Below are 24,104 nucleotides of genomic sequence, written 5' to 3'. Positions count from 1 at the left end.
AATTGATATAATATAATTTTCCTATATTTAAGTTAAGATTGATTTGTTTAATTATGATAGGAATTATCTTATATTAAATAACTAGATTTAGTCGTTTGATATTTTTGATAGGAGATATTTTTGGACTTATCATAATATATATCTATCTCCTAACTTATCTTTATTTCCTTATCATTGTAGATTCAAGTTTGAATTAAGAAAACAAGATCATGACTCTTTTTGGAGATAAAATTTGTACACGCTTAAATAGAAGAAGATGACGTAGAGATCTGTGGCTTGGTGAGAAACGATAGAGAGCGCAGAAAAGAGAGATCAAGCCATAGATAAGGATTTGAGCGTATAAAATAAAAGACATGACCAAGTGAGATTTTCTAGAGGGCTTCTGAGCGTACATCACTAGAATTCAGAATACATATTTGAAGATCGTTTCTACAACCATTGGTCGTTGTCTACTTGATTGTCGTTGAAGATTTGAGAGCATTGAAGATTAAAGAGTGTTGCTCTCGTGTGTTCGGCATTAAGGATTCATCTCCGTGTTTCTGTTTATTTATTCTATTTCGTATAGAATTTTAGGAGATGCTTTTATTTGTTTATTTTCTCACTCGTTCTTGAGAAAATTGAGTTTTGAAATAATTCACTAGTTTTAGGGTTTGTAAAACTCTTTGATTATTTTTTAGTGAAAGTTTTGCCCTGAGGCGCTGCAAGAGTATTTTATACTCTTGCTTAAATATTTGAGTCTGATTTATTTGGTTGCTTATCTATTTTATTTATGCTTTCTTAAATTCTGATGCATGTTAATCAAGGTGTTATTGAAGATGTTGTCAACAGCGTGTGACAATATCTGAATCTGTTTGTATGTGCGACCTTTTATTACTTTAGTACTTGTGCATATTTACTCTTGATTAGTTTTACTGTTGGTTTGCTGTTACTATTCACGTTTTAATATTTCCGCTGCATGTTGTGTAGGATGTTGTCAACACCTAGTGACAACATCTGATTCTGATAATTTTTATGAGCCATAATATCCCTTACATCTTTTTTCTGCGAAATATCTGGTGTCTATTCTCTATTGGAAGCAACCTTACATTTATGAGTTCTCTAACAGCGTGGTGGAACAATATCATTCATCAAAGAGAACTTGAAGAGTTTGAGTTGGCAGCAACTCTCTTGTGGTGTATTTGACAATATATAGAAACGAAGTGGTTTGGAAAAGTAAGTGTAAGAAAGTTCTTGAGATTTACAGATAAGTTATTCTTCTTCATTCTCAATGGCTATTGGAAAAATCAGTGCTAGCCGGTGCCTATCAACAATGTTCTTTACATGTTGATAATAAAACTTGTTAAAAACCTTCAGACAATGTTTTGAAGTATAATGTTGATGCGACAGTTTTTGAAAGCTCATATCATTTTGGTTATGGTTGCATTCTTCGTAATTCTCATGGCACAGTGGTTGCAGTAATTTATAGAATCTTGTCTGGACAATTCAATCCAACGCTTGGTGAAGCTTTGACTATCAGAGAAGATCAAAGTTGGCTAAAAAATTTGGACTTGTCACATGCCATTGTTGAATCCGATGTCCTCTTAGTAATCCAATCGTTGAACAATTCCGAATCAGATTTATCATGTTTAAGTTTAATTGTTGAAAATTGTAAAATCCTTGAAAGGGATATATCATCTTGTAAGTTAGTTTTTGTGTATAGATCAGCAAATTAAGTTGTCCATGTTACTGTCTCTATGTCTGGTATGGTAGGACTAGTTACACCTTCTCCTACATTTATTTCCAGTGTAATTAACCGGATATGGTTTAATAATATTGCTTTGTTATTAAAAAAAGAAAAAAAAGTATACACAATTTTTTTATTTAAAAATTATTTACTATATGAAAACATATTGATAATCTCCTTCAAAAAAAAAAAAATCTTGATAATCTAAACTTTTATTAATTTCAAATTTTAAAATTTTATTCTACTTATTTTTGGTATAATGAGCCATGCAAGAATGAGCCCAATAGAAAGCCCATTAGTGAAGCCTTTTCCATCGTTAGATCAGCCATTTTATTCCCCCATAGTCACTGTGAAGTTTCCTTTGAAGCTATGAGCAACGATCGAGCTACAGTCCTATGGCGAAGAATTCCGGGTCTTGACCCGAATGACTATACCAAACCCGACCAATGCGATTCCAAATGGTTGGATGCAGCCTGCAATGGCGGTGGCCGTGGCGGCGGGCGTGATTTTGCCTGTGTTTCGGTCTCGGAGAAGAGGGAGGGGAAGGACTTCTGGCCGACGTCCGCGCAGCTTATCAAGCATCCATTGGCTTTGGCTGCGTTGGTTCCTAAAGACGCCGCGCTATTCGCCGCCGGAGCAGTTGCCGGAGCTGCCGCCAAAACAGTCACCGCGCCACTAGATCGTATTAAACTGCTTATGCAGGTTTTTCTTTCTGTCAAAATTGTGTGGTTTTTTTATTCCACCTGGATTTCGTGTGTATTTTTACGATTCCAATTTTACTACTGAAATTTTGCTTGTCATTTAATTTTGTCGGTTATTTTAAGTATTTGAATGCGGCTTATTAAAATATTAATTCTGCATGTTTTGCTTTCCACTTAATTTTGTGTAAAATTAGGGTGTTCCAGTGTGTATTCAATGAGATTTTTGCTAAAGCTAGATTAGAAAGTGGTAATGCTTTATCCTCAACAACGGATTATTTCGTGTAATTTTCTTCTGTTGAATATGTAAGAATTTGTAAAATGTCGAGTTAAAATTAGAGCATGTGTCTGTGTAGTAGTTGAATCGTGCGGCAGGCAGCTGTCTTATTGATGTATCCAAGCGAATTAGTTTCTTGCTGATACTTGCATTCTTATATGATGAAATGTTCAGTTGTACTTCATTATTTGTAGATTAAAATTAAGCAATGAATCTGGAGATCTTTCCTTATTGTGATTTGTCTTTGTTTTATGTACTAAAAGATGACATCTTGAGTTTCGAAAGACCAGGGTGAATTTTTGTTGTGATACTATCTGCTTTTTCTCTAATTTTACGCAGACTCATGGACTCAGAGCTGGACAAGAAGGTGTGAAGACTGGAATAGGATTTATTGAGGTATCTTTGTTGAATACATGCTCCCAGAGCTGTTTGCCTAACAAGATTCCACATTTTACGTTGTTTATATGGGGACCAGAACAAATACATACTTTTGCCTTTTTCACTATAAAGTGGATGATTGAACCTAGTTAAAATGGATGTTTAGACTTTAGAGTAATATTAATTTGTCTGAGAGTAGCATGAAAGACAATGAACTTGTTCCATAGGCTGAATTCAAATAAATGTGTCAAAAACAACCTCATTAAGGGCCTTAGATGTTCTGATTTCATAACATCACCCGTCTTACTATTTTTATTTGAAGTGATGAGTCCACGTGCAGTTTCGTCTATATAGTTTCTTCTGATGCAGCACAACATCTTCGCATGACTTTTGAATTTGAATATAGGCTTTGACTTTGATTGGGAAGGAAGAAGGAATAAAAGGTTACTGGAAAGGAAACCTACCCCAGGTTTGATGTTCGTGCCCTTCATAAAACTTAAAAAAGGAGCTCCATATGTTCATACAAAGACTTTATTTAGGATGGAAGCTTTATATAGTTTTTAAACCTCATTTAATATCGTTCTCATATGCTCTAGGTGATACGGATAATACCTTATAGCGCTGTACAGCTATTTGCCTATGAAACATACAAGGTAAGCCAAAACTATATCCTACAGGAAGCATATTATCAGATCATCCATGCATTAGAATGATGCAGTTTTTTTTTCTTTTCAGAAACTTTTTCAAGGAAAGGATGGGGAACTCTCCGTGCTTGGAAGATTAGCAGCAGGTGCTTGTGCTGGCATGACTTCAACTTTCGTAAGTAAAATTAAAACAGATCTGAGAAAAGGTTTACTCTGTGCTTTCCATAGTAATGTGTAGACTGTAGAGTGAATTTAGCTAGTGGATTTTTGGAAGTGTTTAGATAAAGTCACCGGTCAGTACAATTTGTATTTGGTCGTGTGCTTGTTCATGGGACCAAATCAAATATTTGGAAGGTCACAATGTTGGTCAAAATCTCGTTCTAAGTGTCACCACACATCCTTTCATGCACTAAAAACCAACTGTTAATCTATATTTGCTTTCAAATTGCTCAGGTTACTTATCCGCTAGATGTCCTTAGGTTGCGGTTAGCTGTTGAACCTGGATACAAAACTATGACACAGGTAATGGCAGTTTAATCCCTTGTTTTCTTTTTACATGAGAGGGCGCTTTGCATGTGCTGACAAATTATTGCATCTGTACTCCCTTTTCTTGCAGGTTGCCTTAAACATGATAAAAGAGGAAGGTTTTGCATCTTTTTATAACGGTCTAGGACCTTCTCTTATTGGAATTGCGCCCTATATTGCAGTGAATTTTTGCGTTTTTGACTTGTGAGAATAAATTATTCTAGACGTTGTTCAGATATATTGCTGTCCAGGCAGAATAAGCTTGAGGTATGTGGACTTAAATTGAACCTGTTCTGAATGCCAGGGTGAAAAAGGCTCTCCCCGAAAAATATCAAAAAAGGACTGAAGCATCCCTGGTGACAGCACTGGTGTCGGCCACTGTAGCCACATCCTTGTGCTATCCTCTGGACACAATTAGACGACAAATGCAAATGAAGGGTACTCCTTATGTGACAGTTTTGGATGCTTTTCCAGGTACAATGGCACACTACTTACTCTTCATCAAGTTTTGGAATGCATTTAGAATAAGTTCAATATGTTACCTTTTTCTGGTAGTTTTGGATGTCGTAAGCATAAACAATGCATAAGATGAGTGATGCATACTCTGGATTTATATCACTGTATATGAAAAATGTATGTATTCATATATAAAAGCTAGCATAATGAGATTAGAGATTATAATTGACTTCCTTTCCTTGTATTGTTTGCTTGGGTACTCAAGTTTCTTCCCGCTAGAAGTTGCTAATTGTCTGGTTGAACATTTTGATTCAGGCATTGTGGCGCGTGATGGTGTTGTGGGACTCTACAGGGGTTTTGTGGCAAATGCATTGAAGTCCTTACCCAACAGCAGGTTTGCATCTCTTTCTTTCTGACAAACATATGCACGCAACAATTTAGTCACTGTGGGGTCGGATTTCAGTGGATTATATACCGCTATTAGAATCTGAGGCAATGTTTGATTTCGTTTTTTTTAAAAAAAATCCGAAACTGAGTTCTCTAATATTGATATATGGCTTCCTACAAGCTAACAATTTTGCTAATTGTTCCGTTTTTTTCTTTTCCAACCCCATCTACAGCATAAGGCTTACGACCTTTGATGCTGTCAAGAGTCTCATTGCGGCTGCGGAGAAGGAACTTCTAAAAATAAAAAACGAGAATCAGAAGAAACAAGAGGAAGTTGGTAGCACTAGTCTTGTCTAAACCAATTCATGGAAGGCCTGTTTTCGAGAACATCCATTTTTTTATGAGTTAATTCTATTTCTTAGTGAGTTATTGAATGTATGCAGCTATTATTCATATTCCTTCATGTGTATTTCTAGGATATAATATATATCCCTCATTTTAACTTTTAAGAGCACATGATTCAAGGAATGTACGGTCTAGACTTGCGATGGTACATGGGGTGAAAGTGAAATTGAAAAACACTCGATGTAGCAAAGACAATGTCAAAAAACATAGACCTATGGACCACCAACATAATATATATGCTCTTAAAAGTTAAAATGAGGGCTCTTAAAATATAGATTTTGCATGCTTTGTTGTGCAGAGAAATTTGGTTTTGTTAAAGCAGGGTTTTATGGTGTGTATTAATTTAAAATTTGCATGCTTTGTTTTCTAAGTATTGTTCGTAATATTTTGATAAATGAAGAGATAAACTGTTGATAAATGTCAAATTGGTACATCAAATAATGAAAATGATTTAATTGGTATATGATCAAATTCAAAAGTTAATTTTGCTATTTATTTAAATTGGTTTTAAGTTGAATATTGTTATTAAATTGAACTAGATATATATTTTGTCTTTTAAATATTTATTGGTTTTATGTTGAATATTGTTATTAAATGGGCAAAATCTCGGTTCAGTCCTAAATATTTGAACATATTCCCGGTTCAGTCCTAAATGTTTGGACGTTCCCGGTTTGATCCTAAATATTTCCTAAAAGTTTTCGGTTCAGTCCTAAATGTTTATACGTTCCCGGTTTGTTCCTAAATGTTTCCTAAAAGTTCCCGGTTCAGTCCTAAAAATTTTTACATTGCCGATTTTGTGCCAAATATTTTTCAAAATTTACCGGTTTGATTTTTTCATCTACTCGTGTGTTAAAACTAACACCGCGTAGTATTATATCATTTATGAGAGTTTTGCTATGCTGCTCATCTCTCGTGCCCACCTCCATGCCCACCTATGAGGTGACACTTATCCATTGGATTAACCATTTGTATATGATTCATCTCATCCATTGGATGATTGCCACCTCATAGGTGGGCATAAAGGTGGGCACGTGAGGTGGGTAGCATTAGCAAAACTATCATTTATGATTGATTTTTATATTATTTATTATATATTTAACATTAAACAAGTTGTAAATAAAACACAAATTTATTAGATTTTTTATCCAAATTTAAATCAATTTTACACAATGTTCAAAATGAAAATATTAAATTCATGATGCTACAAAATAAAAACTTAAATAAAATAAACGAAACTTGAGAAATTAAAATTTAATGATGTTATTTCACATTTTTATTAATTTTGTTATATTCTCATTCATTATGCTTGCAAATTTAAGAAAAAATTTGAAGGTTGGAAAAAGATATATATCTTTTTAAAACACTTTTTATAATTTAAATCATTAGTATTTGAGAAAAATTTATTATTAAATAAAACTTAATTTCAAATCACTACTTTAACGGTGGTCAAATAATTCATTATATTTTTTCAATTGTTAACCATAAGTATTCTTCTCTTGAAAAATTTATTGAAAATTTCAAATATTTTGTGAAATAAGTAATACTAGTTATTTGCTAAAACATTTGTTTATTTGTTTGTGATTGATAATATTTTTAACTATAAGATTGCACCGTTCAATTATTTTTTTATTCTATAATTTTATTTTGCATAATTTATATTATATTTTCATTTGGAAGAAATTATTATTATTATTATTATTATTATTATTATTATTATTATTATTATTATTACCTTCTATTTTATTTAACTTTTTCTTTTGTTTGTAAGTTTTTTTTTATCACGCTTTGTTTGTAGATGGAAGGACCAAAGCGAAAAAATTTGAAAAATACTTAGGACGAAATCTGGAACGTAAAACATTTAGTACTGAACTGGAAACTTTTTAAAATATTTGGGACCAAACCGGAAACATAAAAACATTTATGACTGAACCGGGAATTTTTGGAAAACATTTGGGACCAAACCAGGAACGTTCAAACATTTAGAACTGAACCGGAAATGTGTTCTAACATTTATGATTGAACCGAGATTTTTCCCGTTATTAAATTGAACTAGATATTATTTTGTCTTTTAAATATTTTATTGATTGCAATTGTAAAAAAAAATTCATATTACTAATTATTATATTATAAAAAATTTATATCATGCATATGAAATAATATTCAAAGTGAAATTTGTGTATCATAAATGAATAATATTCAAAGTGAAATTTGTGTATCATAAATGAAAAGACAAAAACACACATATGTATATATATATATGTATCAATTTTAAATTTGATTATTATAAATAATAATATTATAACATAGATAAATAGAAAAATATCATTTATTATATATTTTTAATATATATCATTTTTGAATATATAATTTATTAATTGTTATATACATGTGTATATGTACATGTTTTTATTAATTAATATTTATAATATTCTTGTACAATGAGTACGATATCCTTTGATAATATAAAATTTTAAATAAATATAAATTCTTTATAATTGTATCAATAATTATTTTGGAAAGTAAAATGTGAATCTATTTTAATTTAACAAAAATATTATACTTTAAAATAATTTATGTAAAAAGTAAAATTGACTTATAACTTGATCATATATCAATTAAGCCCCCATTTGATATCAAAAGCCAAGCTAGAAAGCATTTTTTTTTTTTTAAAAAAATTGCTTTTATAGTTTATAAGGTGTTTGGATGATCATTTAAGCGCTTAAAAAATACTTTTTAAAACCAAATTTAGAGCTTTTTCAAAAGCACAAAATTAAAACTTAAAAAAACACTTTTTTTTAGAAATTTTTTTGAAATCCAAACGGACTCTAAGTCATTTTCAATATTTATTGTACCAATTTGACATTTTACCAATTGTGTACCAAAATGAATTTACTCAAATAAAATATAACTATGTTTCTAAGCTAGCAAAAACATCAATATGTAAGATGCGAGAATAAAACTAAATTTTGATATTATGAAAAACCAAAAGATAAAAAGATAAACATGTAAGAATAAAAATATAAATTTCTCTAAAATACGAGCATTTAAACAAGTAGAAAAAAATAATACAGCAAAACCTCGATAATTTAATACTCGATAAATTAATAATCTCTATCAAATAATATTTTTTCTGGGTCCTGACTTGTGATAAATGTATTAAATTGATAAATTTGATCAATTAATAAGATAATAATTTTATTAGACCCTTGTATCAACCTATAGTCCCATCAATATTATAATTAATAATTCACTAAATTACAAAAATAACTAGTATAATTTAACAAAATATGATTTTCTTGTTGTTTTTTTTCTAGGAAATTTAATTTTATTATTGTTTTTGTTTATACGATGAATTTAATTGGATTAATAAGTAAAAAAATTATTATTTAATTATTAAAAATATGAGTATAATTTATTTTTTATATACATATATAATAATATATCTACATAATTAATTTTTTGTATATTTATTGAAATAATATGAGGCAAGTATTAGTGAAATACAATTTTAATGTAATTAAATTTATATTATATTTTAAAAAATTAATATTTATATTATTTTAATAAAAAAATTAATCTTTACAATAATAAATTATTAATTTATTGCTGAATCAATATTTCTCTAAATTAATAAAATTTTACGATATCAATATTGTTGATTGATAGACGTTTTATTGTATCGGATAAGTGGGCCGAATATTTCCCCATCCTTCTATTTGGATTATATATCGTTTCGGCTTCCATTTGTCAATGCGATTATAACCGAGTCCTTTTTTTTTTTAAAAAAAATAAAAATTACAAATTTTACTTTGGTTACGATTTCGATTTGACTTGATTGCACAAACGTGGTACAATTTGTAAGATAACTAAATTAATTGAATTTGCACAAAACTTTCTTTCGATCAATTTTTTGATCGAAATCTATTATTTTTTATCCAAATCATAATTTGTTTTTAAAGATATAGATCGCGTTGACTTGTTTTATAAAAAACTTACATGACACTTTTAATATTTTGAATTCATTCAATTGAAGTGAAGTAATTATTCAAAAATTATTATTTAATATTTTTAAATGATAATAATTTAGAGTCGATTACGATTTCAAAGTGTGTGACGCGAGTTCGTACTTGCATTTGCATCCCTCTCATCCATTGTCTTCTTGAAAATGGCTTCCCCATTGCGCCTCTCTCACCAGAACATCTTCATTGATTGCGGCAGAAAGCCAACTCAGGCGAGATTTGAGCGGCTCCGGGTGTCCTGTCATCCGGTTCCATCCGCCGGAGCAGAGGGCCCCCAGTTTTCCAAGTAAGAATCGATTTTCGTTTCACTTCCGATTCAGCTGTATACAAAGTCGGCTTCTTTTGAATTTTTCTGATTGGTCACAGTGAGGAAAGCCAACCACGTTTGATTCTACTGGAAAAATACGGAAATGGGACTTCGAAAAGGTGCTCACAGCCTGAAAGCCTGATAAAGTTTAGCTTGCAGCGAGTTTTTTTTACAAGTTATGTAATTCCATGCTTATGTAGCAATCTGTTTGTTTCTATATTCAGATATAATTTTTAATGTGTGTATGGCAGTAGTATTTATAAATGCCCCTTGATGCTTAAAGCCTAGTATGTTTAGCTTCCATTGGTTTTTCATAGTATATATATAACCACGTGTTGATTTAGCGATTTGCCGTCTAATGGTTTTAATTTTAGTTTTGTTTTTGTAATGTGTGTCGTAGTAATACTTCCGAAGGGTTCTACCTCTTGAAAGTCTAGTAAGTTTAGCTGGCATGGTTTGATAATTGCAAGTTGATGTAGCAAGTTGTTATATGTGAATTTATAAACTATATATATATATATATATTCATTTTTTTGTAATGTGATCGGGTGATAGTACTACTTAATGGTACTAGCTTGGAATTCTAATAAGTTGCGCTTGTCGTTATTTTAGATTATTTTTGTAATCGTGTTTTGATGAGCAGTTTGTTTGTATAAATGTATACTTAATCAGATATATCATAGAGAGTGATTCAAGGATTAGAACAATCCTTGGGGAACGTTTACCTGAAACTAGTGTATCTCAAGGTTCCGACTTCGTGGAACATGACACAGAACTATGCTGGCTTCCCACAATTATCAAGGACTTCATTCTGCCTGCTGGCTTCCCTGGTGATATGCTATATCTTTACCTTTTAAGTGCCACTTAAATGTCATCGTTCAATCATGTCTCTGCATGGTTATAACTTATAAGAACTTTTTGGGCATTACTATTTGTTTGATTTCATATTTTGGGTGCCCTGCAGATTCTGTTTCAGATGATTACTTGGACTACATATTGCTTCAGTTCCCAACAAATGTGACGGGATGGATTTGTCATACACTGGTCACTTCCAGTCTTTTAAAGGCATGTGAATCTAATTCAGGCCGTAAATTCTGCTAGGGTATGTTACCTTGTAAAAAATCAGCAAACATTTCAAAACTTCTTTATTTCATCAGTGTATGGACTATGGAAGAACATTACCAACTCTGAAAAATTTTAGTTGGATTATAGTAGAGCTTAGAGGTTAAGTACATCTTGAAATCTGACAGAAACTTTGTTTCAATTTTCATATTCCTTTGAATGCATTCAAGGCTCTAAATTTGCAACTCTTCAACAAAAACAAAAGGGCAATTTTTCTTTGTTCGCATGGAGGATGCCATGGGTAAAGTCTTCACATATCTTTCCTAAAATCATGTAAATGTTATCATGCTTTTATATTATCTCTTAGGGAAAAATGCAATTTTGGTCCGATAATTTTGTTATTTTGTGATTTTGGTCTATTATGTTTTCAGTTTCAGTCGTCCTGTATATTGCGATTTTTGGCAATTTTAGTTTTTCTCATTGCAAATGTTGATGTGACACTACACACGCCAGCTCCACATCGGCGCTATCTTGATGCTATACCAGTGTCACGTCATAAAAAGGACTAAAATTTTTTAAAAAAAAACAAAGATTGCAGATTAAAACCGAAGTCTGACAACATATAAGACCGAAATCGCAAAGAAACAAACATACAGGAACAAAAAATCAATTTTTCCTATTATTTTATGGCATAAACAATTTTTTAAAATAACTTTGCTTTTCCATTCAAATCATTGATGTCAACTTTGTACCGTTGTTCCGCACTAGTGTACTTGATGTTCACCGTTCAAAATTTTGTGTTGTTAAATACAGGCTGTTGGAATAGGGTCATTTTCAGGATCCACTGCAGCCGCTGCCGCCGCCACAATCAGGTATAGTTTACGACTCTTAGTAATGAGCTGTTTTTTGCAGTCTTTCATTTTACTTTTGTGTGGTCTTAACATTAATTTATGATGTGTCCGGCATGGTAATCACCCTGCTCTATTGGTAAAGTTTTTTTTCGATGGTAAATATTTTTGAAAGATGTTAAAGAGACACTTTTATTCTCTTAAAATGCTGGAGTTCAGAGTATTAATGTAGGATTGTTCTTGTTTCTGCAGATGGGTGTCTAAGGATGGCATTGGTGCTCTTGGTCGATTATTCATTGGTCTGGATATCTACTGTCGCCATTAGAAAGGATACCACTGATATGAAATTTTGAGTGATTATGGCTTCTTTATTTTCAGGTGGAAGATTTGGTAATCTTTTCGACAATGATCCTAAACAATGGCGCTTGTATGCGGACTTCATTGGTAGTGCAGGAAGGTCTGAATTCTACTTCTTGAAGTGTGAAGAGCTGTTTCATCATTCTATGATGTAAATATGAACTCTTGTTGCAGCATCTTTGATCTCAGCACACAGTTATATCCTGCTTATTTCTTGCCATTGGCATCAGTTGGTAATCTTGCCAAGGTAAAGTTACTTCATTTTTTTTGTAGGTCACCCTAAGTGTCTATAATTTGTGCCCCTTTTGTGCTTTGAAAAATGTGGCCACATTTAGAAGAATGGTGATGCCTATACTATGTTTTCTGAAATTAGTCTGAAGACTCACTTTTGATGTTTATAGTAGTTAAACAATTGATATGGTATACAAAATTTCTGGAACTAGAAAATTTAACCATTCGTAACGAAGAACCACATTATAGATTACTGGTATTCAATACCTAGAAACCTGGAAAACGTGTGCTCAAATTATTATCACAAGAATATCCAAACTGGAAGTTGACAAATCATATGGTTTGTTGCTTTTTCCAATAATATTCCTGCCTTTGCAGGCTGTTGGGAGGGGCCTAAGAGATCCATCATTCCGGGTTATACAAAACCATTTTGCGATCTCAGGAAATCTGGGAGAGGTCTCTGCAAAGGTAGGCGGCTATGATCATTTTTGCTATCAGAAATGTGTTGCTCAGATGGTTGATTTAAGATTTGGCATAGGTCCTCTGATTGCATCCCTTTATCGTGGTTACATGCTTGCTGTATATTGTTAATTTAATGAGTGGGAGGGGTTGAATACCACTTCACCGATCTTTTAGATCTTTCATGATTCTGGAAACAACCTATGCTAGGATTTTAAGATACCTTTGTGGTGACATCCAATTAGCGAGAATTTGTTGTGCTATGTATTATAATTGTGCTTTTGCCAAACTATGGAAATAGAGGTAATGCTACTACTACAGAACTAATTCAATTACAGGTTAATTTCACAATATTTTTCTTTCTTGTTTTTCTTTTTTGCGCCAAAATCGGCAGGAAGAAGTTTGGGAAGTAGCTGCTGAGCTAGTTGGACTAGGTCTAGGCATACTTGCTTTGGTATGTAGATACCTGGCTATCAATTTCTCATGATATCAATCTCCACTCATTTCAAGGTTCATTCTTCATTCATTTCAATTAAGCTATATGTAGGATACTCGTGGTATTTCGTCATCATATCCTACGATGGCATTAACTTGGCTGGGCATGCGGCTGCTACACCTTTGGTTGCGCTATTTGTCCCTCTCTGTTCTGCGGTTCAATACAGTAAGCAATTTCTTGTACATGTTAAACCAGAGATGGTAACAATTCTACATGCTTGTGCAAATTTATAAAATGTATTTTTTATATCCGAACTCCTTAAACTAGATTGACGAAGGTTTTTATAGTATCTATGTCATAAACAAGAGAGACTAATAATAGGAAATATTCTTGCTTTACGTTGGTTAGCTGCATTTAAATCCTTTACTCATCATTTTCTGGCAGATAAATCTTAAGCGTGCTCGTATACTGGTAAATTCGCATGTGTTGTACCGGAGAGTTCCAGGTAAGCTTATTCTTGTGTCATCTACTTTAGCAATTTTATCTGGATGAATAAATAAACATCCTTCCGGCCAGGAATCAATGACTGTAACAAAATGGAAGATATATTATTATGGGAAAGGTTTATAAAACCAAGAATTATATTTGGTGTATCCTTGGAGGAGATGATTACAGGCAAGACACGTGGCTTCATGGTACGATATTATTTTCTCAGTTGTCAATTTCTCCTCATATGCATTTGGATTCAGGGATTTGCAATGAAAAGATTTCAATCATTCAAACAAATCCACAAATATTAATTTCTAAATTTATCGATTTGAAATCCTTCAAAGATTATTCTGAGTTATATTTTTATCATAGTGATCGATTTGAAATTCTTACTAGTTACTTCAATGGAGTCATTGACATTTTTTTATTTCAAATCATAATTTGAAATCTATCCGCCAATCCAGATGGAGCATTAATTTATTTTATTACAACATCAATTTATTTGCCCCATTGTGAACTTAAATTTGTAGAATTACAATCAAATTGATTAAAATGTTATGCTAGAGTTCAAATGGTTGATTTTCTCCATTTTCTTTTAACAGTTGAGGATGCTTCTCAAACTTTACGCAGAAGAGAAATACTTTCTTGTTCTGCACCAACATCAAACAGAATATGAGGTCTTTGTGTCCTTTAAGGTATACATGCAGCCATATGAATGCATACGAATTTTCTAACAATGTCGATAATTTATCAAGCTAGTTTATTCTACAGGAAGGAGCTACAAGCGTATCAGTGTTGCGAAGCGTGTGGCAATCATACTGGCTCCATCAAAACTGGAGTAAATCAAACGACACCTTCCATCAACTCGAGCAAAGCTTGGTGGAATTGAATACTAGGTTTGATGACTTCCTGCTACAACTTGAAGCATCTGGATGGGATGCAAGTCAAATAATTTTAAAGGTGCCGAAAGAAATTTCAGTACAGGAACACCATACTTTGTGATCGATCCTTTCACTTCCAATTCAGCAAGGGCGATCTGAAAACACTCCTGAAAACGGCAGGCAGAGTAGTGCCACCTTGAAACAAAAATCAACTTATGTGTCGTGTTTTAAAAATTCAAGTTTCACCCGCTGAATTTCATTGTTCATCCTATTCCCCCGACTCCTCTGAAGTTTCTGGGTCCATTCTTGCTCCTAATCTGCTTTTCTATCCTTTGAAGCTGAGTTCCAACTCCAAGGAGACCTTAGGCATTGTCGTTTTAACACCGTCTTGCTTTTCAATGAGTCGGCATCCTTTTCGCCAATGGTCCTTGAAAGTACGTTATCCATTGCATCAGCATCTTGCTAAAGTTCCTCTTCCATGGGGTGTGACTGAAGTATAAGGTTAACCTCCTGGGCTGCCATTTCTTGGGAAGCTGGATTTTGAAGTTTTTCCCTTCTCAACACAAATTTTATTGTAGATTTATGCTGGCTCTGTTGTTTACTTGTTGCCTCTACTTGTTCCCGCATGTGCGGAAACGAGTAGGAATTGAACTTATGTGGACTTTCGCCGAATATATGTTATTCAATGTAATCCCTTCTCGCATTTAAATTGATCCTAACATTATTATTTTGATGAATCAAGTAAATCCAATTTAAAATCAGATTCAACATATGATGATTCAAGAAAGACTAATGATTTATCTTATGTAGGTGTATTACAATGATTTCTAGCCTTTTCTTTTCTTTTCTTTTGAAAGGATGATTTCTAGCCTTTCACGGCAATATAGAATATAATATTTTTTATATTTTACAAAATGGGATTAAATTCACTATTATTTCTGATAAATTATTCTTTTTATTTCTGATAATTTTTAAACAAAGAATATAAAATTTATAATATGATATAATCTAGTATAAAGTAATTGTTCTTTTGAGTCTTATCTCCTCAGTGCAATGGCAGCTTTCCAAATCCATCATCAGAGCTTCCCTCACGCGCCGCTCCATGAACTCCTCCCTCCGACCACGCGCCGTCCTTCTTTTTCCTTCGTTTCGAAAGCTGCCACGGCGACCGGAGCGCCGCGAAATGGCGTATCAATCAATGGCTTGCCGCCTGTTCATTATACGGAGGAAGACCCGATTCCGCTTCCTCCGGGGCTCCGGGAGGAGTCAATGCCAAGCCATGTGGCGGTGATTATGGACGGGAACCGGAGGTGGGCCCGGATGAGGGGTTTGCCATCCGGGTCGGGTTACGAGGCCGGGGCTCGGGCTTTACGGAGACTCGTGGAATTGTGCTGCAAGTGGGGGATCAGGGTTCTTACGGTCTTTGCTTTCTCATCGGACAATTGGGTTCGTCCCAAAGTATAGTAAAATACTTCTTCACTTTTAGAAAAATGCTCTTGTTTGGTTTTACTTGATTTTGTGTTTTTTTTTTTCTACTAATAATTTGATTTTAGATGGAGACAAATTTCTTGATGGGGTTGTTGGAGAGAGGATTGAGAAATGAACTCCAACATTTGATAAGGTATTCCTTTGAATTTGCTTCTGGTTGGTTATTGATTTATGAGAAATGATTCATTATGTTATTCGTGGTTCAATGGGATTCTCATTTTGGTGATAAATCAGCATCTTGTTGTGTGTGTGCGTCATTCTTTAGATTGATCAAAATTCTATCTTTCGGTTGGTGAGATACTTTTGGACTATTACTTTGTTGTTGAGTTTGAATTATTGGTTAACTTTGATGCTACTGCTACCAAGATTTTCTTTTGTTTTAATTGTTTCTCTATGAAACTGTCATTCATTAGAGCTAGCGGGTTGCGGATGATGCTTATGTGAGTTGATTCCAATTTTGTGTATTCGATGGAGGAGAATTGATGACATTTAATTATTTTTGTGGATTTTAAAAGTTCGGAGGACTTTTATATACTCTATAGAAATATAGTGGTATTAAAAATAGATTTTTTTTGAATTTTAAAAGTCAAGAAATATTCAACCTTGATTTCTAAAAACTCTACAAAAGCCTAGTGTTATTCAAAATGTCAATGGATTTTTAATGACTACATGAAATTCATTGACATATAAACATTAATGCATAAGGTACAACTATAATTTGTAAAAAAATGTCTTTGGTCTATCACAAAGATTTGGATGAATTTCTAAAATTTATATGTCATTCTCTCCCATATTCAAAATGCATTTCTCTCTCTCTCTCACTATATATATGTAATTAACTATCTCTTTTCATCTTCATGTACTTTTTCATTGTTTTCGTAAATTTTTTGGGATAGTTTGAATTAAAAATAAAAAATATTTCATTCAAACATTTGAAATTTTGGAATTTATTTTGTGCTTTTTAATTTATGATTTATACCAATAATTGTAATATTTAATAATAATAATAATAATAATAATAATAATAATAATAATAATATATGATTCAAAATTCCGTGTTTTTGCATCTTGGAAAATTGTCTTTTATGTTTTTGCTTTCTTGTAGTGGTGATACGTGCATTACTATATCATATCTATTGGGATACAATGAAGTTTATCTTTTACATAATGGTTGTGGACAGAGAGAAGGTTCGCATTTCTCTTGTTGGAGACTGCACTAAACTTCCCAAACCACTTCAGGCCTTGCTAAGTGAAGCGGCTGAAACTACGAAGAACAACTCTCAGCTTCACCTCATTCTTGCAGTTAATTACAGTGGCCAAAACGATCTCGTGCAAGCTTGCCAAAATATCGCACAGAAAGTGAAAGACGGTCTCATTGAACCAGAAGACATCGATAAGTTTTTACTCGAAAGTGAACTGGAAACAAACTGTACTGACTTTCCGAACCCTGATCTGCTAATACGGACGAGTGGTGAGCTTAGGATCAGTAATTTCTTGTTGTGGCAACTGGCTTACACGGAACTGTATTTTGCAAATTCGCTCTGGCCTGATTTTGGAGAAGATGAATTTGTGAAGGCTTTGCTCTCCTTTCAGCAAAGGCAGAGACGATACGGTGGAAGAAGTTCTTGAATTGTAGTGAGTTGGATGGTAAATGGACTACACAAGAGATCGTCCAAAAGTCTCATTTACCCATTCGCCTCGCCCCCCTTGAAAAATTCTTGACATCAGAACTCAGAAGCCGAATCATATGAAACTTCTTCCAAGATAACATAAAGTATCTTGGATACTGGTAGCAGAGAGCAATTACTACAATGAACAATATTCTGACTAAGCAGATGATATCTGTATCGTCTTGCAACGGACTGAAGATTGCTCCTGAAAATCAACAAACATTTGCATCGAAGTGAAATTCACAAGTTTTAGCCACCCAACAAGTACATCCCCTTAGACGGCTCCTACGACTTTTCCAGCACTTGTATTTATGTTCTTGTTGGCTGAACATTGGATACCAGATTTTTTTTGGGTGTTGATTTTATCAGCACTTGTTAGGTTTACATTATTATTTATTATTGAGGAAATGTGGAGTATCATATATATATATATATTTATATATATATATATATATATATATATATATATATATAAGAAAGTAAAAGAAGTATTGAGTTATCGGGTTGTGAGCATTCATTAATTAGGTGTTTAGACACTTTTTATTTACTTACTTTATATCTTTATTATCTTACTATCTTATAAAACTTGAGCCACTTCTAAAAACCGTTTTGGTACGTTTTGATGACACTAAATTATATTTACCATTTAATCCTTGGTAGTTATTTAAAATTTAATATATTTATATTAAAAAAATGGTAAAAATAGGTGAAATACAAAAACAAAAAAATTGTCTTGCATTTTGAAAACTGCATTCTACACATTATTAATAACTATACCTACTTCTTCTATGTTGAAAGAAACTGAAATGAATTTGGTTTATATTATATTGATCACACACGCATAACGTGTGCACTTTTACTAGTTATTTTATTAAATGTGCGTATCCTATTCTAACTCTTTTTGGTGTCATGATCTGTTTTCTTCAATTTTTTTCCTTTGTACCCCTACAATCTCTCTGCAAACTTTTATCATATCACTTTCTATCAATTAAAACTGAATTTCATTCCTGACTAATTTTTTTTTTTATATTTGAAAAAAATAAAAAAAAATAAATAAGCACTTTAAAATTAACAAATTATTCAATATACAATGCATTATATTTGTATATAATAATTGCGTGTGTTATAATTGCGTGTGTTTCGTCGCTAGTATCTTATTAAATTTTACCAAATTATATTTATATACACACATAAATTTTAATTACTAAAAAAACCAATCGACAAACCTGCTCGTTGGTACGGTAATTCTGAAAAAAAACTACATCAGAAATGTTTTAGGTAGATATCTCGTATGTTGGGAGTAACATTCTTGGTGCATTTTTATACATTTTGAATTCAGATGTTCATATTATCATATAAATATCAATGATCCATCGAGAATAACATTCTCCGTGTAACATAGATAAAATTATTAGGGTGCGTTTACTTTGTGTGATAGGATAACAACTGGATTGATAAATTGGTTGATAATGATTGGATAATTTAAATATGTGATATGATATTTTAATGTTTGGTGTGAATGATTGATTAAAGAAGATTGTTTGTATGGTGTTTCTTTCAATTGATTATTATATGGATTGATAATTAATATTATATGGCTGTGTTTGGTGTATGGGATTACCCTGTGATTGATGGCCTATCCCTTGTTTCTCTCGTCGTTAAGGCTTTTCTCCATTTCCCGAAGCCCCGGGATATTTCACTGTGCAATAGGGAAAACAAATCCACTCCACACGCTGGGTTTAAGAATCCAAATGTGTACAGTAAATTGGATTGAGAGGACAACATTACCATATTGCCCCTTCATATTCCGATTTTAATGCCAAAAATTATGCTTCATTATCACTATTCTCAAATCTAGATCTGAGTTCTCTCACGCGATGTACAAGAACAATGGTGTCTGTGAATGCTGATTTTCGTTGAGCTAAGCGGGTGTAAAGGCTGATTACGTAATAAGCAAAAAGAGGTACAAACGATCTGGGCGCCATTTAAAAAAAATTTTGTGTTGTTTCTTTCAATGGGTGTCTTGATTTTCATCTTGCTGTGTAAAAGCTTCGTAACCAAAAGCAACCATATAATTTCTTCATTTACACATTATTGTTCGGGAACACTATTTTATTTATGCAATAACTAATTGGCTGTTCATTTATCATTGTTCATTGCTCATTTAATGATTTTTTATTTTTATTTCTATTACCCTTCCTTTATCCTAGAAAATAAGAGAAATACAAAGTAATTCTACACTGATGTATGAACATATATATTGATTTCTATTTGTTTTCATCCTTCTCGATGTAAAAAAATGTCAGTTTGATATTACATATCAAACTCGAAAATGAAGAAACTCAAACACGAAGCACACTTATGGTGTACCCCAATTTTGATATAGAGTCACCCATCTCTTTTTAAGTGGTATTGTATATGTTGACAATCTAATGTTTTCTCTGTTTTGTTAAGTACTTCTACCAATGGACACGCGACGTAGAAACATTATCCTTATCATATTGGTGCATCGTATGTTGTTGGGGAATCTGTTGATGGTATGTGTTTTAGCACGACACTACAAGAATGTAGTTGCGAAACGAAGACGTGTCACACATAGAAGAGAAGTGTCTTACAATATGACACAAAGAATAAATCAACAAATTAATCATTTACATAGGATCACTGATGTTGGCGATGCTTAGTGTGTTTTGAATTTACGAATGAATCGGAATGCCTTTGCACGATTGTGTTACTTACTAACTAATGTCGGAGGGCTGGTCGAATCTAGATATGTGAAGGTAGAGGAGAAGGTTGCTATGTTCTTATCCATTCTAGCACATCATAAAAAAAACAGGGTTACCGGACATGATTACATGCGTAGTGGTCATACAGTTAGCAATCATTTTCACGAAGTGTTGGCCTCCATATTGAAACTACACCCTATACTTCTGGTCAAGCCTATTCCTATTACCGAAGACTCTTCAAATGACACTTGGAAATGGTTCAAGGTAATTATGATATTTCATATTTTTTTGTAAAATAGGTTTATAATCTCATTTAATTCCAAACATCATCATCATGATATTAAATTTTGGTATTTACACCATCTGACAATTAATTTCAGGGTTGTCTCGGAGCATTGGATGGTACATATGTAAGTGTGCATGTTCCAAAAAATGAGCAGCCCAAATTTAGAACAAGAAAGGGTACTATTGCCATAAACGTACTGGGTGTTTGTGATCATAATATGAACTTCATTTACGCGCTTTGTGGTTGGGAGGGATCAGCAGCAGATGCAAGGGTGCTCCGTGATGCTGTGACATGATCTGAAGGTCTCAAAGTTCCGAGAGGTAATATTAACAAGTGTGTACAGTTAATGCCTCTATAAATATGTGTTAATTGGCGGTGAGATTCATAGTACTCTACGGTGCTTGAATCTCATAATTCTCATAAATTCAGATCTATAATTTCCAATGATTGTTTTGTGACAGGGTGCTATTATTTATGTGACAATGGATATGCTAACGTGGAAGGGTTCTTGACACCATATAGGAGAGTACGCTATCACATACATGCTTGGGCCAATTCATCTATTGGGCCTCAAAATTACAAGGAGTGTTTCAATGCCAAACACTGTCGTGCACGTAATGTCATAGAACGGGCATTCGGGTTGCTTAAAAAGAGATGGGCTGTGCTTCGATCACCTACATTTTATCCTTTGAAAATTCAGAATAGGATGATAATGGCTTGTATTTTATTGCATAACTTTATCCGAACTCAAATGCCCAATGATCCTGTTGAAGAAGTGGAAGATACAACATGTAGTCCTACACATGGCCCAAGTGATGATTTTATAGATAATTTGACATCTTCTCAAGCTTGGGACACTTGGAGAGACAATTTAGCAAATTCGATGTATCAAAGGGAGGCATGAAACAGTGTTTTTCATCTTGCTGAAATTTTCTATGTTCTTATAGTGATAGATTAGTTGATGTTGTTATTAGTGTTTGATCAATGTTTCGCTTGTTTGACTGATTATGTTTGGATTCTCATCATGTGTAATATAATCAAAGCTTTATTTGATTCAATGTTTGGTCATTTTTACTCATACCGTATGATATCCAAGTCAGTATGCGTGTTCCCACGTCCTTAGCTAAAATATATTTATATTTAAATTAATGAATTCCGATTATATGCAGGTCATCACACATTGGTTAAATACACAGCTATGGAATCTGGTCCAAGCATTTTCAATGCAAAGGGAAAAGGAAATAAAACTGAAAAAACACGTCGTACCTGGAGCGTGAGAGAGGAAGAAGCCCTTATCGAAGCTCTAAAAACAGCAGTCCATCGAGGGTTTAGGAGCGAAAATGGTTTTCGTTGTGGATACTTGTCTTTCTTGGAAACTGAGCTCGCAAAAGCGTTTCCAGGTTCAAATATCCGTGCTAATCCTCACATTGTTTCTAAAATTCATGTGTGGAAGAAAACACATGGCTCGTTGATGTCAATGTTAAGTCGAAGTGGTATAGGTTGGAATGACACCGACAAAGTTATTGAAGCTTCGAACGAGGCTTGGGAAGAGTTTGTGAAGGTACAAACCTGTTCTAGCTTTTAATTATTTCCATGTTATATAGGCTAATTTTTTGTACATTGGTGTTACAGTCAGATAATAATGCACGCCTCATGAGAAATAAGTCCTGGCCATTTTTCAATGATTGGTGCGAGATATTTGGTAACAATAGGGCAGCAGGGAGCTATGTTGAGCCATTTGCGGCTGCTGTACAAGATGTTCTGAACATCAACACTGATGTAAGTACTGATGTCGAATATGTGGCAACTGATTTTTTCAATGTGACAGAGGGTGCCGGTGAATCAATATCAGTGTCACAAAGTCCTTTGTCTAATGCAACTAGCAATCGAAAGGGAGACTCAAAGAAACGCAAGAAAAATGTTGAAAGTGATGATGGTATTGTCAATGCTATCAACAATTTAGCAGACATTACTAAGTCAACTATGTCGGATCTCGTAAAGCAACTTGGTACTGACGAGAAGATAGCTGCCCTTCTGGATAATGCATTTGACGCATTAGGACATATGACAGAGATCAACATGGATGATAAAGTATTTGTAGCGGAGTTGATGGTGGACAATCCAAGCAAGTTAGGACTGTTCTTGCGTTTGCCCCATGAGGGTAGGTTAAGTTTGATTCGACGGCTACTGCAAAAAGATTGATGATTGGATCAAGAACTTGTTTTGATATTTTGCATCTAGGGCACTACATATTTTGTGTTTTGGAAAACATTATGTAAGCCATGGGTTCTATTGTCGAGCCGCTGTAGTGTCTATGCTTATGACTATGGTGTACTTGCGTTTGTGGTTAAAAACCTTTTATCGAGCGCAAGATTATATTACTTGTTCGAGCGCTTTTGTTGTAAGTACACCAGTTGATTTTTTGGTGATTGTCATGTTATAATATTATATGGTTTTATTCGTACAGTTCAGTATTTTCATAGTCTCCCTTAATTAATTAGATTATATATAATATGTTGTATTGAACTAGACATTTGGTGCTTATCATTAATGGAAATGCAGTACGAAGACAATATGTCAAAGTTAAAATAATTTTCGGATGTTTTTATATACTTGTGAAAATTTTCAATTAATGATCCACCTATTTGGTTTAGGATTGAACGAAACTATTGGTTTTATGTATTTTGTAACACAATATTTCTTTGCTATCAACATTGTTGGAATTTATGGTTTCTCATTCTTCTCCTTCTGTTATGTTCCTTAGAAAATGTGTGTGAGATTAAGAGATCATCTTAAAGAAAACAAATTTACAACACTGATATGTGTGGGAGAATGAGAGATCCTCTTAAACAAAGTAGGGAGACATATATTATGCATCAACATACATTTACAATAGTGCTTCATGTTTGGTTGATTGACCGATGAGTAGCCATCTTAAACAAAACATATATACCACTACTAGAGTACTTATGCCCAATACGGTAAGCAACATCTACTTACAACGGAAATAACTTAAGAGGAGTCATAACCGTGATCCAAAACCAATCAAAATGTGAGGCATGAAATATGAGTCTCATTAACCAAACACTATTTACTAGTACGGGACACCATAGTTTATCAGTAAACATCATCTACTGAGTTGGAAGACTGAGAGCTTTGTATGTAGGTGGAGTCACCACTGCTGTCATCTAGGATGGAAGCAGGGGTTTCGGTGGTTGCCTCATCTGAGGGACATGATTCCGATTCTTCTCCACCACAGTCGGTTGCGATCGAAACATCTGCATCTTTACAGCTTATTGCATTCTTGCCATCAGCCCGATCCAACACAGTTTTGTCACCATTTCCAGCATTT

At 33.3% G+C, this 24,104-nt stretch overlaps 5 protein-coding genes across 5 annotated transcripts; all 5 read left to right on the top strand.

Moving 5' to 3' along the window:
* Positions 1 to 2,063: 2,063 nt before the first annotated feature.
* Positions 2,064 to 5,811, top strand: LOC140891974 (thylakoid ADP,ATP carrier protein, chloroplastic-like). Its single transcript, XM_073300691.1, has 10 exons — positions 2,064 to 2,425; positions 3,038 to 3,094; positions 3,483 to 3,545; positions 3,673 to 3,729; positions 3,812 to 3,895; positions 4,174 to 4,242; positions 4,337 to 4,449; positions 4,550 to 4,719; positions 5,017 to 5,095; positions 5,322 to 5,811. Exons 1-10 carry the CDS (start codon positions 2,093 to 2,095, stop codon positions 5,443 to 5,445), a joined length of 1,149 nt encoding a protein of 382 aa, XP_073156792.1. The 5' UTR covers positions 2,064 to 2,092; the 3' UTR covers positions 5,446 to 5,811.
* Positions 5,812 to 9,632: 3,821 nt separating this feature from the next.
* Positions 9,633 to 15,268, top strand: LOC140891059 (protein root UVB sensitive 5-like). Its single transcript, XM_073299306.1, has 15 exons — positions 9,633 to 9,798; positions 9,879 to 9,938; positions 10,492 to 10,649; positions 10,784 to 10,884; positions 11,695 to 11,753; positions 11,982 to 12,028; positions 12,108 to 12,186; positions 12,261 to 12,333; positions 12,696 to 12,785; positions 13,171 to 13,230; positions 13,324 to 13,437; positions 13,657 to 13,717; positions 13,789 to 13,907; positions 14,304 to 14,396; positions 14,473 to 15,268. The coding sequence occupies exons 1-15, from the start codon at positions 9,659 to 9,661 to the stop codon at positions 14,701 to 14,703; spliced, it is 1,485 nt and encodes a 494-aa protein (XP_073155407.1). The 5' UTR covers positions 9,633 to 9,658; the 3' UTR covers positions 14,704 to 15,268.
* Positions 15,269 to 15,612: 344 nt separating this feature from the next.
* LOC140892371 (cis-prenyltransferase 4, chloroplastic-like) lies at positions 15,613 to 18,146 on the top strand. The gene is made up of 3 exons (XM_073301229.1): positions 15,613 to 16,040; positions 16,136 to 16,203; positions 17,252 to 18,146. The coding sequence occupies exons 1-3, from the start codon at positions 15,636 to 15,638 to the stop codon at positions 17,697 to 17,699; spliced, it is 921 nt and encodes a 306-aa protein (XP_073157330.1). The 5' UTR covers positions 15,613 to 15,635; the 3' UTR covers positions 17,700 to 18,146.
* Positions 18,147 to 20,442: 2,296 nt separating this feature from the next.
* On the top strand, positions 20,443 to 21,656 carry LOC140889552 (uncharacterized). Its single transcript, XM_073297266.1, has 3 exons — positions 20,443 to 20,730; positions 20,847 to 21,030; positions 21,214 to 21,656. Exons 1-3 carry the CDS (start codon positions 20,443 to 20,445, stop codon positions 21,654 to 21,656), a joined length of 915 nt encoding a protein of 304 aa, XP_073153367.1.
* Positions 21,657 to 21,950: 294 nt separating this feature from the next.
* Positions 21,951 to 23,516, top strand: LOC140889551 (uncharacterized). The gene is made up of 3 exons (XM_073297265.1): positions 21,951 to 22,313; positions 22,385 to 22,913; positions 23,407 to 23,516. Exons 1-3 carry the CDS (start codon positions 21,951 to 21,953, stop codon positions 23,514 to 23,516), a joined length of 1,002 nt encoding a protein of 333 aa, XP_073153366.1.
* The last annotated feature ends 588 nt before the right edge of the window (positions 23,517 to 24,104 follow it).

This window comes from Henckelia pumila, chromosome 3 (genome assembly GCF_033568475.1).
Source record: "Henckelia pumila isolate YLH828 chromosome 3, ASM3356847v2, whole genome shotgun sequence".
Classification (NCBI taxonomy): Eukaryota; Viridiplantae; Streptophyta; class Magnoliopsida; order Lamiales; family Gesneriaceae; genus Henckelia; species Henckelia pumila.
The sequence above is the reverse complement of the archived record's forward strand: the minus strand, read 5'-3'. Positions and strand labels throughout refer to the sequence as shown.

What these genes read in the sequence shown, in the direction of transcription:
- LOC140891059 (XM_073299306.1), top strand. Translation starts at nt 9,659, where the DNA reads ATGGCTTCCCCATTGCGCCTCTCTCACCAGAACATCTTCATTGATTGC. An exon ending in TTCATTGGTAGTGCAGGAAG is followed by an intron (nt 12,187 to 12,260) that starts GTCTGAATTCTA and finishes CTCTTGTTGCAG; the next exon opens with CATCTTTGATCTCAGCACAC. An exon ending in GTTGTACCGGAGAGTTCCAG is followed by an intron (nt 13,718 to 13,788) that starts GTAAGCTTATTC and finishes CCTTCCGGCCAG; the next exon opens with GAATCAATGACTGTAACAAA.
- LOC140891974 (XM_073300691.1), top strand. Translation starts at nt 2,093, where the DNA reads ATGAGCAACGATCGAGCTACAGTCCTATGGCGAAGAATTCCGGGTCTT. An exon ending in AATTTTTGCGTTTTTGACTT is followed by an intron (nt 4,450 to 4,549) that starts GTGAGAATAAAT and finishes TCTGAATGCCAG; the next exon opens with GGTGAAAAAGGCTCTCCCCG. An exon ending in AAGTCCTTACCCAACAGCAG is followed by an intron (nt 5,096 to 5,321) that starts GTTTGCATCTCT and finishes CCCCATCTACAG; the next exon opens with CATAAGGCTTACGACCTTTG.
- LOC140889551 (XM_073297265.1), top strand. Translation starts at nt 21,951, where the DNA reads ATGGAATCTGGTCCAAGCATTTTCAATGCAAAGGGAAAAGGAAATAAA. An exon ending in CTTGGGAAGAGTTTGTGAAG is followed by an intron (nt 22,314 to 22,384) that starts GTACAAACCTGT and finishes TTGGTGTTACAG; the next exon opens with TCAGATAATAATGCACGCCT. An exon ending in CTTGCGTTTGCCCCATGAGG is followed by an intron (nt 22,914 to 23,406) that starts GTAGGTTAAGTT and finishes TATTTGGTTTAG; the next exon opens with GATTGAACGAAACTATTGGT.
- LOC140889552 (XM_073297266.1), top strand. Translation starts at nt 20,443, where the DNA reads ATGAATCGGAATGCCTTTGCACGATTGTGTTACTTACTAACTAATGTC. An exon ending in ACACTTGGAAATGGTTCAAG is followed by an intron (nt 20,731 to 20,846) that starts GTAATTATGATA and finishes AATTAATTTCAG; the next exon opens with GGTTGTCTCGGAGCATTGGA. An exon ending in AGCAGATGCAAGGGTGCTCC is followed by an intron (nt 21,031 to 21,213) that starts GTGATGCTGTGA and finishes GTTTTGTGACAG; the next exon opens with GGTGCTATTATTTATGTGAC.
- LOC140892371 (XM_073301229.1), top strand. Translation starts at nt 15,636, where the DNA reads ATGGCAGCTTTCCAAATCCATCATCAGAGCTTCCCTCACGCGCCGCTC. An exon ending in ACAATTGGGTTCGTCCCAAA is followed by an intron (nt 16,041 to 16,135) that starts GTATAGTAAAAT and finishes ATTTGATTTTAG; the next exon opens with ATGGAGACAAATTTCTTGAT. An exon ending in GAACTCCAACATTTGATAAG is followed by an intron (nt 16,204 to 17,251) that starts GTATTCCTTTGA and finishes GGTTGTGGACAG; the next exon opens with AGAGAAGGTTCGCATTTCTC.